This window comes from Perissodus microlepis, chromosome 6 (assembly GCF_051167445.1).
Source record: "Perissodus microlepis isolate ML-2025 ecotype Zambia chromosome 6, ASM5116744v1, whole genome shotgun sequence".
NCBI classification, from domain to species: domain Eukaryota; kingdom Metazoa; phylum Chordata; class Actinopteri; order Cichliformes; family Cichlidae; genus Perissodus; species Perissodus microlepis.
Window position 1 is genome coordinate 38,607,937 of NC_140466.1, and position 18,822 is coordinate 38,626,758.

Sequence of the window (18,822 nt, forward strand, 5' to 3'; positions counted from 1 at the left end):
AGGCGCAAATCTGCATCAGATGAGATCAGCTGACTTTGCGTGTGTAGTGTGTGCGCTGTGCACAGCTGTGTGTACTCTCTGTGTTATGTTGACATAAGAAGAGAAAATGCTCTCAATTATGGAGACAGTCAAATGGTTCATTTATGTTTGATGTGTGGTTTACATTTGTGTGGCTGTTAATAAAGTTAGCGCGCTCTAGGGGGCGTATGCGTTCATCAAAATGGCCGAAGGCTGATGTGTGTTTATTCCTCCCAAAATATCGTCGGTGAAGTTTGCCATGCACGTCAGATTTTCCTGCGCATTTTCATACCTCTGCCAACAGGTTATGGGCCCAGGAAGCTAAGAAGTTTTCCGAAAGAGTCCATGTGGTTTTGCCACCGAGAGAAAACGCCGCGACGTACTGCGCACTCGGTGAGGATTAGCATACCATGCTAGTGCCATGAGCCGACGAGCCGCTGAGTCAAATAGCCGTTGGGCTCGGCTAGTTTTTGATGGAGACGAAAAGAATTACGAACTATGGGAGACTAAATTTTTGGGCCACCTTCGTTTGCAAGGGAGACATTATTTTGGAGCAGCCTACCGACGCGGAGGGAGAAGAAGACAGCAAAGAATGCAGAGGCCTACGCGGAGCTGATCCAGTTTCTGGATGACAAAAGTTTGTCCCTTGTTATGCGAGAAGCAGCGGATGATGGACGGAAGGCGCTGGGGATTCTAAGAAACTATTATGCAGGTAAAGGAAAGCCTCGTATAATTAGCCTGTATACAGAACTCACTTCGCTCCAAAAGTCCAGCAGTGAGAGTGTAACTGAGTATGTGATACGAGCAGAGACAATAATCACAGCCCTGAGGAATGCTGGAGAAACATTGAGTGATGGGCTATTGGTAGCAATGGTTTTGAAGGGACTGCCAGAATCATTCAAACCGTTTGCTATTCATGTCACACAAAGTGAAGTTGAAGTGACTTTTTCTTAATTTAAAACTAAACTGCGAAGCTATGAAGACACAGAGAAAATGCGCACCGCAGCGTCAGATGACAACATCATGAAAGCACGTGCACGACCGAGCGACAATCCCACGTTAGAAAAATCGAATGACCGTGGGGCCGGCAACGCAGACATAGTGTGTTTCAGATGCGGACTAAAGGGACACAAAGCCAGGACGTGTCAGCGCAAGCAGTGGTGTAGCGAGTGTAAAAGCACCATCCATCGGGACTCAACATGCAGACGGAAACGGCGGCAAGACAACGCACGGAAAGTTTCCGAGGAGTCGGGTAGCAAAGACTACGCATTCCGGGTGAGCAGCGAGGATGCAGCGTTCCAGTCAGAGCATGGCATCAACAAAAAGGGTCTGATGGTGGACACAGGGGCAACTTCGCATATTGTTACAGATATAACGAAGTTCAGGAGATTCGACGACAGTTTCCAGCCCAAGTCACACTACGTAGAGTTGGCTGACGGCACTAAGTGCACTGGAGTTGCAGAGCAAAGAGGGGAGGCAGAGTTTTGCTTGATGGACAGCAGGGGGCAGTGCCACAAAACAACCTTGAAACAGGCACTGTACATCCCATCGTATCCACAAGACATCTTCTCTGTGAAAGCAGCTACCTCAAATGGAGCAACTATGATCTTCAAGCAAGGAAAAGACACCCTGCGACACAAAGACGGTACAAGGTTCCCAATATATGAGTACAACAGACTGTACTACCTACAAACAGTAAACACTGAAGGTAAAGACCAGTGTAAGGGTTGCTATGACATGCAAACATGGCATGAAATTCTTGGTCACTGTAATTATGATGACATTCAGAGATTACAGGGTGTTGTTGATGGTATGGCAATCAAAGGAAAAACAGATAAATCTGTCTTGCATTGTGAAGTGTGCACACAGGGAAAGTTTGTTCAAACTAGAAACAGGGACCCTGATGCACGAGCCAAAACCGCCTTAGAGCTGGTACACACAGATCTAGCTGGTCCAGTAGACCCAGAGTCCAGAGATGGATATAGATTTGCACTATCATTCATGATGACTATTCCAGTGCAGTGTTTGTGTATTTTCTGAAAAATGTGTCACTGTGTCACTCTTGACACAGCAAAAGCGACACAGAAGTTTTTGGCTGATACGGCCCCGTATGGGCAAGTTAAATGTATCAGGTCTGACAATGGAACAGAGTTTATGGGAAATGAGTATCAGGCACTCCTTAGCAAAAATGGAATCAGGCATGAGACCTCAGCACCATACTCACCACACCAAAATGGTACAGCAGAACGCAATTGGCGCACTCTTTTTGATATGGCCAGGTGTATGTTAATAGAGAAACAGTTACCTAAAGAGTTGTGGACTTATGCAGTGCAAACAGCAGCTGTAGTGAGGAACAGATTTTTTAACAGACGCACAGAACAGACTCCATATTTAATGCTGACAGGAAGAAGGCCAAACCTTTCCAGGATGCAGACATTTGGGTCAGTGTGTTATGCCTACAGGCAGAACAAGAGAAAACTAGACTCAAGGTGTGAGAAAGGAATTTTTGTTGGATATGACAAGAACAGTCCAGCTTATATGGTCTACTACCCAGACAGTGGGAAAGTACAGAAGCATAGACTGGTGAAGTTTGAGACTAAAACAAGAGTAGAGAGACAAACACAGACTGACAAGGTGCCAGATGATGAGGGTGACTTTGAGACACCAAACAGGTTCACCAAGACCAGAGAACAGACTGATGTGAGTACAGAACACACAGATACTCAGGAACAGATCCCAGTAAGCATGTCTGAGATGAGCAGCCAGTCACAGGAGAATGAACTCGACTGCGAGGCTGCAAGGTATCCTTCCAGAGTGAGAAAGAGGCCTGGGTATTTAAGTGAATATGTTACTGATAAGGAGGATTGTGATCAAGTACTCACAAACATGGATTATTGTTACAGAGCAATGTGTAACATCCCCCAAACATTCAAGGAAGCAATAACTTCATCTAACTCAGAGAAATGGGTCAGTGCAATGGATGAAGAGACGCAATCACTAAGTGAAAATGACACATTTACCTTAACCACTTTGCCTGAGGGTAAGAAGACAGTGGGGGGTAGATGGGTGTACGCAGTCAAAAACAATGTTGATGGATCTGAGAAGTACAAGGCACGTTATGTTGCTAAAGGATATAGTCAGAGGATAGGTGTGGATTATGAAGAAACATTTTCCCCTACTGCTAACCTGACTAGTATCAGAGTGTTGATGCAAAAGGCAGCACAAGAAAACATGCTTTTACATCAGATGGATGTTAAAGCTGCCTATCTTCACGCACCAATAGATTGTGAGGTATTCATGGAACAACCTGAGGGCTATGAGGTAAAGTCCGAAACAAATGAAAAACTGGTGTGCAAGTTGAAAAAGTCGCTATATGGGCTAAAACAATCAGGCCGAAATTGGAACAAGTTGTTGCATGAATATCTGAGTGAGAACAACTTTGTGCAGAATCCCGCTGACCATTGTGTTTACACAAAAATGACAGAAAATAAGAAGGTGATTCTGATTGTATGGGTGGATGACCTGATCATTGCTGCTAGTGATGAAAGTGAACTAACTGTTGTGAAGAAAATGCTTGCAGCAAAATTCAAAATGAAGGATTTGGGGAAACTGAGACATTTCATTGGTATAGATTTTGACCAGAGTGATAACTGCGTAAAAATGTCACAAAAAAAATATGTGGAAAAAATACTTGAAAGATTCAACATGCAGGATTGTAAAGAAAGACAGACACCTTGTGAGCAAAAACTGAACTATGCTGATGATGCAGAAAGGATGAGTGATGTCAAAAGGTACAGAGAGGCAGTTGGTAGTCTGATCTATTTGGCTACATGCACAAGACCAGACTTGAGTTTTATAGTCAGTAAACTTTCACAGTACTTTACTGAGCCAACTGAAGACCAATGGACTACAGTAAAACATGTACTGAGGTATCTGAAAGGGACAACCGAGAAAGAACTGTGTTACAGGAAATGTGACAACAAAGAACTGAGGTTGTGGGCATACAGCAATGCTGATTGGGCAGCTGATGTAACAGACAGACGGAGTACAACTGGTTATTGCATAAGCTTGTCTGTAGATGGTCCTTTAATCTCATGGAAAACCAAAAGACAACCTACTGTTGCATTATCTACCTGTGAAGCGGAGTACATGGCTTTAGCTGCAACCCTACAAGAAGTTTTGTACCTAATGCAACTGTTACAAGCAGTGTTGGGTAAGTTACTTTAAATGAGTAACTTAGTTACATTACTAGTTACTTCTATCAAAAGTAACTCAGTTACTTCAAGTTACTCATTACTTTCAAAGTAACTAGTTACTAGGGAAAGTAACTTTGGTTTTACTCAGAATTCTCTTGTTAATGTGTTGCTTCCATAACTGGATACCCAGCAAGATTACCAGTCTTCTAGCTTGCTTACTTGCCACAAGTGCACTGTGCCACCTACCAATAGAAAGGAAAAGATAATGTGCATATTTCCACGAGAGAAATCCCACGCCTGGACCGTCATTGACCGCCGCCATGATTCTAGCCTACGTCACAGCGTCATGTGCGCTTTTGATTAAACTCAGACTTCCGAATAGGAAGATGTAGTTAACACCAGACTGCAGATGAGCTGCATACAGGGCTGGACTGGGACAAAAAATCAGCCCGGGCGTTTTGACTGGAGACCGGCCCGCCATTATAGGAAAAATCATAAAGCCTTTGAATGAAAACAAACGCTGTTGTGACAGTGATGTACACTGTTTTGATGGTATATATGTATCAATCTATCAATCGTTTGTTGTAAGATTCAGATAATTATTTGTTAAAAGCTAGATATTTTAAATGAGAATAAGAAAGAAAAGTATTTCTTTGTGCCCCCCTCTCCCTGTTAATGCCCTACCTGCCCCCCTGGCAACACTTTGCTAGACCCGCCCCTGCACAGTTACCAGCTGTCAGCTACTTAAAAAAAGGATCCTGGTGTTATTAGTCTCTCAGAAACAGTTCATAACTTCCCTTCAACTCATTCATGTCACCCAAAAGGTAAACCTGTTTCTCCATCACCTGTTCAGCTCTGATGATTCAGTAAGGACATCTCCTGGTTTCATCTTCATGTTTCCCTCTCACCAGATAACCAAACGATATGATGACCAGCAGCTTTACAGCTGTGGCTCCAGCAAACATCAGCTGATACTAGAAATTAATATTAAATAAATTCTAACAACAGCTGATCAAGCTTAAACGTGCTGCTGTTGTTTAACGCGACATCGGCTGGTTTCCTCTTTCTGGCGCAAAGTGGGCGATAAACAAACAAGAGAGCCGATCAGCTGATCATTGATCAGTTTCAGGATTGAAGTAGCAACAGGAGAGGGAGGGGGGAGAATGAAAGAAGAAGAGGCAGCTGTGCAGCAAAGACACAGAATAACTCCAACTTTGTGTCTTTTTCATTGTAGCTGAATTACGGGACAAACTGTTCCTTTTCACCTCAATAAGAAACGCGTAATATTTTCTCTGAATACCAGACAGGACGGTTGGCAACTCTAATAACTTATGAACAAAATAAAGTTTAACATCGTTAACATCATAGCACCCACCCAGCTGTATAGAAACTCTGTCATGCTAGCTAGTACGCAGTACGGAAAAAGTCAGAATAACGAAAATAAACTCCAACTAAACTTGGTTTATATCTGACCCAGATAGACTGCAGGTCATAACTTCTTACCTGAAGTTCAGATCACACTTGGACCGGCGGCCGCCTCGGGTCTCTTTTCCTTCTGCGTCCCCTTTCCCTCCTCCACCTGCTGGCCTCCGCCACTTGCTAATGTTACTGAATCTGTGGAAGCTCCGCGATAGCCACCACACGAAGTAACGAGCAACGACCCTATCTAAATCCCAGTAACGAGTAACGCGTTCCTGATTTTGGAATAATAACTAGTTACCGTGCTCGTTACCACAATAATAACGTAGTTACTGTAACGCGTTACTTAATAACGCGTTAGTCCCAACACTGGTTACAAGGTATCGATGGACAAAAATATGCACCGCCAAAAGTTCATGAAGATAATCAGGGTGCAATTGCTTTGGCGAAGAATCCTGTGACGAGACAGAGATGTAAACATGTTGACATAAAGTACCACTTTGTGAGGTCAACTGTGAGTGCAGGAAAAATAACTCTGGATTATTGTTCAACAGAAGAGATGGTTGCAGATGTAATGACAAAACCTGCAACAAAAGTTAAGTTGTTCAAGTTTGAGAAGTTTATGTTTGGGCATTAACATGGTATATGGACATGTATACAGTACTGAGGAAGAAACCTTTTGTTTTTTTTTGTTTACTTAAGAGCATCATAATATGAGAGCAAGTGGGGGTGTTGACATAAGAAGAGAAAATGCTCTCAATTATGGAGACAGTCAAATGGTTCATTTATGTTTGATGTGTGGTTTACATTTGTGTGGCTGTTAATAAAGTTAGCGCACTCTAGGGGGCGTATGCGTTCATCAAAATGGCCGAAGGCTGATGTGTGTTTATTCCTCCCAAAATATCATCGGTGAAGTTTGCCATGCACGTCAGATTTTCCTGCGGTGCTGATCCGACGCCACTCGCACCAAAAATCCGGACAAATGTCACTTGATCAAGGCGCAAATCTGCATCAGATGAGATCAGCTGACTTTGCATGTGTAGTGTGTGCGCTGTGCACAGCTGTGTGTACTCTCTGTGTTAACAAGAAAAACGCATATAAGAAAGTGGTGCGCAAAAGCAGGGTAGTGACAGAATTGATGCGCATTATTAATATTTGAAGCATATGTACCTGCACGTGCATGCTTATTAACACACGGGTACTGTGGACTATATTTTTTACTCACCTAAAGCGCTTGTGCTCTCGTCCACTCCCCGCAAAACAATTAGCAGCTGTGCGCTGTCTGTGGCATCGGTGCTCTCATCACATGCGATGGAGTAAAAATCAAAAGCACAGCTTTATCAGACAGTTGCAGTTTAATGCCAGTGCGCATGCGCCAACCAGCGTGCAGCCTGTTACAGTCGCTCCTGCTTTTTCTCTTAGTTTAGCTCTTTTTTCTTACGTATTCTTATTTTTCTGACTTGTATTTTCATCCGTTTATTATCTTTTACTCAATCATGTGGATTGAGAGAGTTTTTGTTCTTCTGGTGGCCGTGGAACTGTTACTTTTATCAAGGAACGGGACCGCGGCACATCTCCTACACTCACGGACTGTTTACTCCAGAGATCAGCTGATCGCCCTGATGCCGGCCGGCTCGCTGGCCAGGCCCGCAGAAGTACCAGCTGAAATTTGGAGGAAAACACATCGGGGATGCAGAGGTCAAGGACAGAAGAGAAGAAAGAAGGAGACGGTGAGACAGCGGAGGCTCGAAGCGAGGAGGAGGTATAAACCGTGTCTGCCGTCTATCGTAATGGGAAATGTGCGATCGTTGGCAAATAAAATCGACGAGCTCTCAGCACTGGTACGGAGTCAGAGGGAATACCGAGAGTGTAGCCTGATGTGTTTCACCGAATCATGGATGCACCAGGACATTCCCGACGAGAATGCTTCCGTGGAAGGCTTCCACACTGTTCGGGCGGACAGGGACAGCATCGCTAGCGGTAAGCGGAAAGGAGGTGGGCTTGCTGTTTTAGTTAACAACCGGTGGTGTAACCCTGCCAACATAACAATCAAAGAAAAGATTTGTTGCCCGGACATTGAACTGTGTGCTGTTGGACTCAGGCCGTATTATTTACCCAGGGAATTCTCTCACGTCATCTTGGTGGCTGTTTATGTTCCTCCCTCTGCTAACCCCACAGCTGCATGTGACACTATCCACTCTGCCATAGCCCGGTTACAGACTCAGCACCCGAGTGCCTTTATTGTGATCTCGGGTGACTTCAACCATGTATCACTGGACAATACACTAACAACATTCAGACAATATGTGGACTGTCCCACCAGGGGAGAGAAAATTTTAGACTTACTGTATGCTAACGTCAAGGATGCATACAGCTCCTCCTCCCTCCCCCCACTTGGTAGGTCAGATCATAACCTGATTCACCTCACCCCCCGCTATGTGCCAATTGTGAGGAGGGAACCTGTGACCACGAGGACTGTTGGGAGGTGGTCAGAGGAGGCCTTAGCGGAACTACAGGGCTGTTTTGAGGTGACCAACTGGGAAACACTCTGTGAGCCTCACGAAGAGGACATCAATGGGCTTACTGAGTGTATCACAGACTACATAACTTTCTGCACCGACTCCATTGTTCCAGCTCAGACTGTTCATTGTTACCCAAATAACAAGCCGTGGGTGACTAAGGACATCAAAGCCCTCCTCAACAACAAGAAGAGAGCTTTCAGAGGGGGCAATAAAGAGGAGGTGAGGAAGGTCCAGGTGTTACTAAAGGACAAGATCAGAGAGGCTAAGGACAATTACAGGAGGAAGCTGGAGTGGAAACTCCAGCAGAACAGCATGAGAGAGGTGTGGAGGGGCATGAAGACCATCACTGGATTCAGGCCAACCAACAGCAGGGGAGCTGAGGGAGGTGAGAATAGAGCTAACGAGTTGAATCTGTTTTTCAATAGATTCGACACCACAGTGTCTGCTCCCACCCCCACACCCTCACCTGTAGTCAGCCTGGAATCCAGAGCCACACCACTGTGCCAGCCTCTCTTTTCACATGGCGCTGTTGCCTCCTGTGAGATTCCTGACACCCCTCCCCCACCCATCACCTTCACTCAATACCAGGTTGAGATGCAAATGAGGAGACTTCACTCAGGCAAGTCTGCTGGACCAGACGGAGTGAGTCCCCTCGTCCTCAAGACCTGTGCCCCCCAGCTGTGTGGAGTCTTTCATAAACTGTTTATGCTGAGTCTGAGTCTGCAGAGGGTACCAGTGATGTGGAAGACATCATGCCTCGTCCCTGTACCAAAGACGCCACGTCCCAGTGGCCCCCAGGATTACAGGCCCGTGGCACTGACCTCCCACATCATGAAGACCCTGGAAAGGCTCATCCTGGACCAGCTGCAACCCATAGTAAGACCACACCTGGATCCCCTTCAGTTCGCTTATCAGCCTCGTCTTGGAACTGAGGACGCCATCATCTACCTGCTCAATCGTGTCTACACCCATCTGGACCAGCCGGCGAGCACTGTGAGGGTCATGTTTTTTGACTTTTCTAGTGCTTTCAATACCATCAGGCCGACCCTCCTGGGTGATAAGTTAGCAGCGATGCAGGTGGATGCTTCTCTGGTGTCCTGGATTGTTGATTACCTGACAGGAAGACCACAATATGTACGCCTCCCACAGTGTGTGTCTGACAAGGTGATCAGCAACACAGGGGCACCACAGGGGACTGTCCTCTCCCCCTTCCTCTTCACCCTCTACACCACAGACTTCAGCCACTGCACAGAGACCTGCCATCTTCAGAAGTTTTCTGATGACTCTGCGGTGGTTGGATGCATCAGCAGGGATGATGAGACAGAGTACCGGGCTGTGGTCGACTCCTTTGTCACGTGGTGTGAGCAGAATCATCTGCAGCTCAACGTGGCAAAGACCAAGGAACTGATCGTGGACTTCAGGAAGACCAGGAAACACTTGACCCCTGTTTCAATCCAGGGGGTCAGTGTTGACATTGTGGAGGACTATAAATACCTTGGAGTACACATTGACAATAAACTGGACTGGGCTAAAAACACCACAGCACTTTACAGGAAGGGCCAGAGTCGTCTCTATTTTTTGAGGCGACTGAGGTCCTTCAACATCTGCCAGAAAATGCTCAGGATTTTCTATGAGTCTGTTGTGGCCAGTGCGATCCTCTATGCTGTTGCATGCTGGGGGAGCAGGCTGAGGGTCGCAGATGCCAACAGACTTAATAAACTAATCCGTAAGGCCAGTAATGTTGTGGGGATGGAGCTAGACTCCCTCAAGGTGGTGTCGGAGAGGCGGATGCTGTCCAAGATAAAGACAATGTTGGATAACACCTCCCACCCACTCCATGACATGCTGGTCAGTCACAGGAGCTCGTTCAGTGAGAGACTGAGATTACCGAAAAGCACCACTGAACGACACAGGAAATCTTTCCTGCCTGTGGCCATCTCCCTGTACAACGCATCCACTTAACACACTGGTTACTGCTACAACTACACATGTTTCTTTTCCAGCTATTTATTTATAGAGTGACTTATGTATGTATATATATGTATATATTGTACTATTCTTAGTTAGCGTATTGTCTGTCTTGTCTTAATGTTGGTTTATAATGGAGCACTGTAACAAAAAATAATTTCCCCCAGGGATTAATAAAGTATTCTGATTCTGATTCTGATTAATGTTGGCTGACGAGTCTTCAATGCGTCTCACAACTGGATTTCTGGACATGCTGACGTTGTTGAAGTTCTGCACTTTTTCCGTGATTTTAACGAGGCCGTGTTTTATGAGGTCTCCATCTGAAAAAGGCTTGCCATGTCTTGCGATGAGTTGGGCGACCTCATAGCTGGCCTCTTTCTGGACCTTTTGAGCACGAAAAAAATACTGTTTCTGACAATGCAGGATAGCTACCATTTGCTTTAATTTCTGCTCTCGCTCAGGACCAGTGTAGGATGCATAGGCCTGATGTTTGGTTTCATAATGACGTGGTACATTAAACTCTTTCATAACTGCCACAGTTTCGGTGCAGATCAAACAGACACACTTCCCCTTGAATTCTTTGAAGAAATATTCACTTTCCCACCGTGTCTGAAATTTTCTGCACTCAATTTCTACCTTTTGCTTCTTTGGTTCTGCCATGTTTAGTAACTTGGGGTAAATGTCTTCTGTGATTGTCCTTTTTGGTGGAGCAACTGCCTTGATCAACAGCAGCTCCCCCTGGTTTTAAAACTAAGAAGTGCAATACACTCAAGCAAAAGTTGAAGTGTGGGCCATATTCTATTCTATTTATAAAATTTCTTGCGGGCCAATTAAAAATGGACCGTAGTTTGGACACCCCTGGCGTAGCGAGAATCAGTGTAGATAGTGACAGAAAGACCCTCGGCAAGTTTACAGGCTTCTGTCAGTGCCTCAAGTTCCGCGGTCTGCGCCGAGAAATGCTTGGGCAGCGAGCCTGAAACAAGAATGGCATGATCAGAACACACAGCAAAACCCACACGGTTAGTTCCTCCTGAATCACGTGAGGAGGAGCCATCCACATACAACACCATATCAGAGTTCTCAAGAGGAACATCTAGCAAATCAACACGGGGTTGACTGAAACCTTCCAGTCAACACCGAAATACAACTGTGCGGCTCACCATCCTCCTGTGTAGGGAGGAGAGTGGCAGGTTTCAGTGTTGTGCAACGCGTCACTGTGATGTTGGGCATATCAAGCAACATAGAAGAATACCTCAGCCAGTGAGCTGCAGACAGGTGTGAGGTTCTTTGCTCTAGCAAAATAAGAGAAACTGCGTGGGGTACCTGCACCGTCAAAGGGGAATACCCAACAATGTCACGGGAGGCAAGCATAGCCTTTTCACATGCGGCGACTGCACGCAGACATCCAGGAAGGCCTGCAGCCACTGGGTTAAGCTTAGAAGAATAGTATGCAACGGGACAAAGCAAATCACCGTGTTGCTGTAAAAGAACAGAAGACATGAAACCATTTTTCTCTCTCTGGAAACGGTAAAATAGGTGCTGTCTGTAACAACTCGTTAAGTGACACAAAAGCCAACTCAGCTTCCGGTGTCCAGGAAATGTAATCATGTGCAGACAGGTTCGTACCGTGGGAATTGCATTTACCCGTGTGTTCCGCCCGGAGTCTTGAGAGTGTAACACCGGAAGGTGAGAAGTAGAGACTCATGACTGTTTATTAAGAGTTTAATAAAAGTTTACCTCGGAGGAGGGAAAGTTCAACCGAGCATCTTGTGGAGTTTATAGAGAGAACAAGATGAAATATGGTGGCAGCGGGGTCTAGAGTGATCCACACCGCGCTTTGATTGAGCGGACGGTATTGACGCGTCCAGCTAGGCTAGTTAGCCTCGGAGGTGCTAACGGCTCAGGATAGCAGGTGAGACGCTGACGAGAAGAGCGCAGCGGTGTCTACGATGGATGGATTGAAGCCACCCGCACAGTGGAGTATGGATTCAGTGAACCTGTCTAAAGCGTGGAAAACATGGAAAGAAGAGTTTACACTCTACACGGAACTAGCTCTGCCGGATGCTGAGGAAAATGCGAGAGTGAGGCTGTTTTACTATCTGATCGGGGAACGGGGCAGGGAGCTCTGTGGAACGCTGATCGGAGCTGAGTCAAGAGTAACAGTAAGTGAGCTGATGAGAAAAATAGATGAATACTGTAATCCCAAAGTTAATGAGACTGTCGAGAGATACAGATTTTTTGCACGCAATCAGGCTCCTGGAGAAAATATTGATAAATATGTTACGGACCTGAGAATGCTGGCGAGCACCTGCAACGTTGGACAATTAAAAGACTTACTGATCAGAGACATGATCGGAATCAAAATGCCCAGCATATGGAAAAAAAATGCAAAAAATGTGGCAAAGAAAATCATTTTGCTATAGCATGCAGGAATAAAAGCAGACAGAGTGAAAATGGAAAAAAGGTCCACACAGTGACGGAGCAGGACATAATGACTGTCACAGCTATGACACAGACTGCAGTAGAAGTGAACCAGATCAAAGCATCAGACATGAAAAAACGAGAGCAGCTGTTTGCAGGCATGATGATTGGCAACAGCCTGGTCAAGTTTCAAGTTGACTGTGGTGCAACCTGCAACGTTATTCCCATCAACCTGTTGAACCCGAACATCAAAATGGAGCACACAGACAAGGTTCTTGTGATGTACAATAAGTCAAGGCTGTGTCTATTAGGAAAGTGTAAGGTCAAGCTGACAAACCCAAGAAACAACAAAAAGTACAGAGTCGAGTTCCAAGTGGTAGAAGAGGATTGTAAAACACCTCTACTTGGGAGAACAGCTAGTGAAGCGATGAAGCTAATACAAGTTAAATATGATAACATCTGTGCTTTGGACAGCTCAGTGACAACAGCTCCATCAGAGAAAAACACGTGGTTGTTGGAAGAGATAAAGACTGAGTTTCAGGATGTGTTTACAGGAGATGGATGTTTGCAAGGTGAATATGAGCTGGAAATTGACACAACAGTGCAGCCCGTCAAACTGCCAGTGTCGATGATGAAACCACTGAAAGAGGAACTGATGAGCCTTGCAGACAGACAAATAATAGCACCAGTGGAATGTAGTACTGATTGGATCAGTGGGATGGTGACAGTGCAGAAGCCAAATGGCAAACCCAGGATATGTATTGACCCGAGACCGCTCAACAAAGCTTTGAAGTGTAGTCACTTCCCGTTACCAACAATAGATGACATCTTGCCAGATGTGTCAAAAGCGAAAGTTTTCACAGTTTGTGACGTGAAACATGGCTTTTGGCATGTGAAGCTTACAGAAGAGTCAAGCCATCTCACGACATTCGCAACACCATTTGGCCGCTTTCGTTGGCTGAGAATGCCGATGGGGATCAGCCCAGCGCCAGAGGTCTTTCAGCGCAAACTGATGCAAGCGTTAGAGAACCTGCCAGGCACATACATCATTGCTGATGACATCCTGATCACTGGAAAAGGAGAGACAACTGAGTTGGCAGAAATGGATCATGACAGAAACCTGAGACTTTTCCTGGAACGCTGCAGAGAGAGAAACATCAAATTAAATGTGGAAAAACTCAAGCTTAGAAGACAGGAAGTACCATACATCGGACATCTACTCACGGCAGAGGGGCTGAGAGCTGACCCAGAGAAGGTACGGGCCATCACAGAGATGCCAGCACTAACTGAGATAAAAGGGGTGCAGAGACTAGTTGGAATGGTCAACTATTTATCCAAGTTCTACAAGCATCTGTCAGACGACTGTGAGCCTCTCAGACAACTGACGCACAGAGACAGCCTATGGGAGTGGACAGACGTGCAGGAAGATGCATTTAAAATACTGAAAGAAAAACTAACACAAGTCCCAGTTTTGAAATATTACAGCCCTGAAGAAGAGCTGACACTGCAGTGTGATGCCAGTGAGACAGGACTGGGAGCAGCTCTGACTCAACATGGAATTTGGCATTTGCAAGTCGTGCACTGACGCTCACTGAAAGAGGTTATGCACAAATTGAAAAGGAATGTTTAGCTATTGTGTTTGGGATGGAGAAATTCCACCAATATACATATGGTCGTCTTGTGAGAGTGCAATCAGACCACAAGCCACTCGAGAACATTATTAAAAAGCCACTGTTACATGCACCTAAGAGACTGCAAAGGATGTTATTGAGGCTGCAAAAATATGATATAACCATAACATATGTTCCAGGCTGCGACATGCTACTCGCTGATACGCTGAGTAGGGCCTACCTGCAGGACAGCATCAAAAGTCAGACGGAGTTGGAGACAGAATGTGTCAACATGGTGGACTATGTACCTGTTTCAACAGAAAGCATGGACAGAATACGAGCAGGGACAAGAACCGACCACACACTACAAACGCTGATAAAAACAATACAAAAGGGGTGGCCGGCCTGTAAGGAAGATGTACCTGTTGAAATAACCCAGTTCCAATCTTTGCAGGATGAACTGAGCACACAGGATGGACTGGTCTTCAAGGGAGAGAGAGTGGTGATTCCAGAAGCACTCCAGGCAGATATAACACAGCGAATTCACTCAACACACATCGGCACAGAAGGGTGCCTCAGGAGAGCTAGAGACTGTGTCTACTGGCATGGTATGAACGACCACATCAAAAAGTACATCGCTACATGTGACATATGTCGGTCTGTGGATGCAAAACAACAGAAAGAGACACTAAAACCACACGAGCCGACCACTAGACCATGGACCAAAGTTGGGACAGATTTATTCAACTTTGAGGGTAGGGACTACCTAATAACTGTTGATTATTACTCCAACTTTTGGGAGATAGATTATCTACCTGATACCAAGTTGAGTACTGTGATTAGGAAACTAAAGGCTCATTTCACACGTCAGGGAATCCCAAATATTGTTTTTTCTGACAACGGGCCCCAGTACAGCTTGACAGAGTTTGCCAACTTCAGCCGGAAATGGGAATTTCGACACCATACCTCATCACCTGGCTATCCGCAGAGCAACGGCAAAGCCGAGTCTGCTGTTAAAACTGCCAAACGACTCATGAAAAAGGCGGACAGGCTGGACAGGATCCATATTTGGTCTTATTGGACCACAGAAACACCCCAACACAAGGTTTGACTACCAGCCCTGCACAGAGACTGTTAAGCAGGAGGACGAGGACACTCCTCCCAATAGGAGACAGATTGTTGCAACCCAAAGTGACTGACAACAAGTTAGCACTGATGAAAAACAGAGAGAGACAAACAAAGTACTACAACAGGACGGCGAAGGACATGGACACATTAAACCCAGGGGACTTGGTGCGAGTCCAACCTTTTGAACCACACAACTTATGGACCAAGGCTAGAGTGTGTAACACTCTGGGAAACAGATCCTATGATGTGGAGTTGGACAACGGCAGAGTCCCCAGAAGGAATTGTCTGTGCCGACACAGAACAAAGAGAACACACAAAACAGCACTACCAGGTCAGGACGGGTAGTACAACAACCTGGATATCTGAAGGACTATGTATGCAATTAAGGGGTAATCTGTGAGTTATATGTTGTGATTTGTTTACTGGTTAGAGAACAGACCAAAACATCTGTGATAATATTTTGAGTTATGGCTTTGTGATCTGTTTACTTGTTTGGAAGAAAAAAGAAAAGAAAAAAAAATAAGGAAAAGAGAAACAAAACGGAAAAAATGAATAAAAGTAATACTAAAGGAAAATAGAAAGAAAGCTAAAGAAGTAAGTGGAAGAAAGAATTTTTTATTTTTGAAGAAAATGGTGTCCAACAAAGAAATGTCATGTCTAAGTTTTGTTCCAGTTGCAAACTGAGTTCTCAACTTATGAATAGTTCATTGTCTTTGTAAAAGAAAAGGGATGTAGCAATGGGAATTGCATTTACCCGTGTGTTCCACCCGGAGTCTTGAGAGTGTAACACCGGAAGGTGAGAAGTAGAGACTCATGACTGTTTATTAAGAGTTTAATAAAAGTTTACCTCGGAGGAGAGAAAGTTCAACCGAGCATCTTGTGGAGTTTATAGAGAGAACAAGATGAAATAGCAGCCAGCGGAGCTTCCACAGAAGAATACTGTGGAATGAAATTTTGACAGTATGATGTGGTTCCCAGGAACGACATCATCTGTTTTTTGGTGCGAGGCTTTGGATTGTTTGTGACTGCCTCCACCCTTTTGGAAGAGATCTGGCGTGAGTTGTGAGAAATCACATGTCCTAAAAATGTGACCTGCTCCCTGCAGAGCTGTAGCTTAGATTTGCTGCCTTTGTGACCCTTGTGATACAGATGTTTCAACAAGGAGAGAGAATCTGATCTGCACTGCTCTTGTGTGGGTGCACACGACAGCAAATCATCCATGTACTGCAACAACACCGTGCCCTGGGAAAGAACCAAATCTGACAAAGAATCCCTAAGCGCTGCATTATAAATTGTAGGGGACTCACAATAATCTTGACACAGACAGTTGAAGGTGTATGGCTTTCCCCCGAACTCGAAAGCAAGCCAGAATTGACTATCTGGATGAACTGGAACAGAAAAGAATGCATTAGACAAATCAACAACAGTAAAACACATAGTGTCTGAAGGGATCTGAGACAGAATGGTATGAGGATTTGGAACTACAGGGGCTCTGGGGACCACAGCTTTATTTACAGTCTGTAAATCTTGCACAAAATGCCACTCAACAGGTTCATTCAGCCCCCTAATTTTTTTCACAGGGAGCAGTGGAGTGCGAACTGGAGAAGTGGGGTACGGAACAATCACTCCTGCTTTTAACAAAGCTTCAAAAACAGGAGTGATCCTCACCACAGCTTCCTGTTTCAGAGTGTATTGTTTTTGACACGGCCGAAAAGAGGACCTTGGAGTTATTACCACAGGCTCACAGTCTTTAATCAATCCTACATCATATTTAGATGAGGCCACAGGCCATCAGGCACCTCTGTGAGCAGTGGAGGTGTGAGGTCTGCAGAAGATGCTGCTTGAAAAAACACACTGTGAAACACTTGTGTCTATCAGCTCGACTGAGCGGACACAGTGGACTGTGCACAGCATAGTTTTCTTGTAAGCCTCCAATTTTGGAGAATATAGCACTGTGGGGTCCTCTGTGGCCTGCCAATCGCAAGCGCTGTTGCACCGGTGCACAAACAATCCCACATCTTCCCACTGGCAATCATGAGCTTTCGCCAGGGAAATTTGTGGGGCGGATGCATCCATAGCAAACACTTTCTGTTGCTCTTCAGAAAGCGTAATCGCCTTGTTTTACCTGCTCACCATGTCCACTTTGTCAGGAAAAGCTTGTCGCAAAGCCGCATTCAAATTAACTATAGCCTCCCAATAGTCCCAGTTTGCATCATTTGTCCACACCAGGTGTGTAATACGAAGATCAGGTGCTGGCAGACTTTTTTAAATTTTCTGGAGGTCCACGGGCTTCATCTTTACCGCAACTGCCTGCGAAACTCTGCGCCCGTAGGTCTGTACTCCTGGCAGAAAATGAGCAACTGCTCTCGAAACTTTGCACCAGAAACAAACGGGTCTGGCAGGAGAGAGGTGGCCTCTTTCACATCCGAAGCTGTCCATGGTCTGTGTACCAAGATGGGCCCAGATGGTCCCAACACTTCGACCATTGGCATTTGTGGGGTGGTTTGCTCTTTCTTCTTCCTGGTTCTCAGAAAGTATCTTACACCTCTGGGGGTTTCAACTCCATTGATCACTCTCATCATTGTCCTCCTCTGTGCGCATGTCTTCACCAGTGTCGGGAGCCCCATGCTCTTCCTCTGAGATAAGTTTTAGGATTGAATACCCGGGCTGGGTGAGTTCGACCGTCCCATATTCCAGGCCCGCTTGTTTGGACCCCAAAATCTTTCGGCGACTCCCTTTTCCTTGGGGCCAAAATGAAGACACAGGCAATAGTGGGGGTGGGAGTCTTGGTGGAGGCGGTGATCTTACAGCGCTGGACGACTGCAATCGGGCTTGATGGTGGGGAGGTTGCGCTGGGTCGTGGAGCTGGTTGTCCTGCTGTGGCTGTTGCGGTGCGGGAGGACAAGAGTCCAAGTCGGGTTCAGGCTTCAATGCCTGTAGGGCAGCCTGCAAAATAGCATAAGGTGAGGGCAGTGAACCGTCGCTAACATATGGTGGTGGAGCTGTGGGTTTAGCAGCAACTGCTTCTCCCTCAGCTTCTTTTTTATCTGATTTTGGCATGTCCTTAAGAGCTGCCTTTTCCTCCCGTCTCTCTGCTTCCTCTATCCACATTTTAAGACACTTCTTTTCATCATTCACCAATTAGTTAAACTGCAGGAATGTCTTAAAGACATAAAGACCTGGATGGCCGCTAACTTTCTGCTTCTTAATTCAGATATTTATTGTACTCGGCCCTGAAAATCTTAGAAATATGGTATCTAACCAGATTCTTACTCTGGATGGCATTACCTTGGCCTCCAGTAACACTGTGAGGAACCTTGGAGTCATTTTTGACCAGGACATGTCCTTCAACGCACATATTAAACAAATATGTAAGACTGCTTTCTTCCATTTGCGCAACATCTCTAAAATTAGAAATATCCTGTCTCAGAGTGACGCTGAAAAACTAGTTCATGCATTTATTACTTCCAGGCTGGGCTACTGTAATTCATTATTATCAGGATGTCCTAAAACCTAAAGCCTTCAGTTAATCCAAAATGC

At 45.4% G+C, this 18,822-nt stretch overlaps 1 protein-coding gene across 1 annotated transcript; it reads left to right on the forward strand.

Annotated features, from left to right (window-relative positions):
- Positions 1–2,049: 2,049 nt before the first annotated feature.
- On the forward strand, positions 2,050–10,418 carry LOC146386223 (uncharacterized). The gene has a single exon (XM_084932309.1). It carries the CDS (start codon positions 7,130–7,132, stop codon positions 10,115–10,117), a length of 2,988 nt encoding a protein of 995 aa, XP_084788435.1. The 5' UTR covers positions 2,050–7,129; the 3' UTR covers positions 10,118–10,418.
- Positions 10,419–18,822: the final 8,404 nt, after the last annotated feature.

Excerpts from the sequence above, each read along its gene's own strand:
- LOC146386223 (XM_084932309.1), top strand. The coding sequence starts at position 7,130 with ATGTGGATTGAGAGAGTTTTTGTTCTTCTGGTGGCCGTGGAACTGTTA.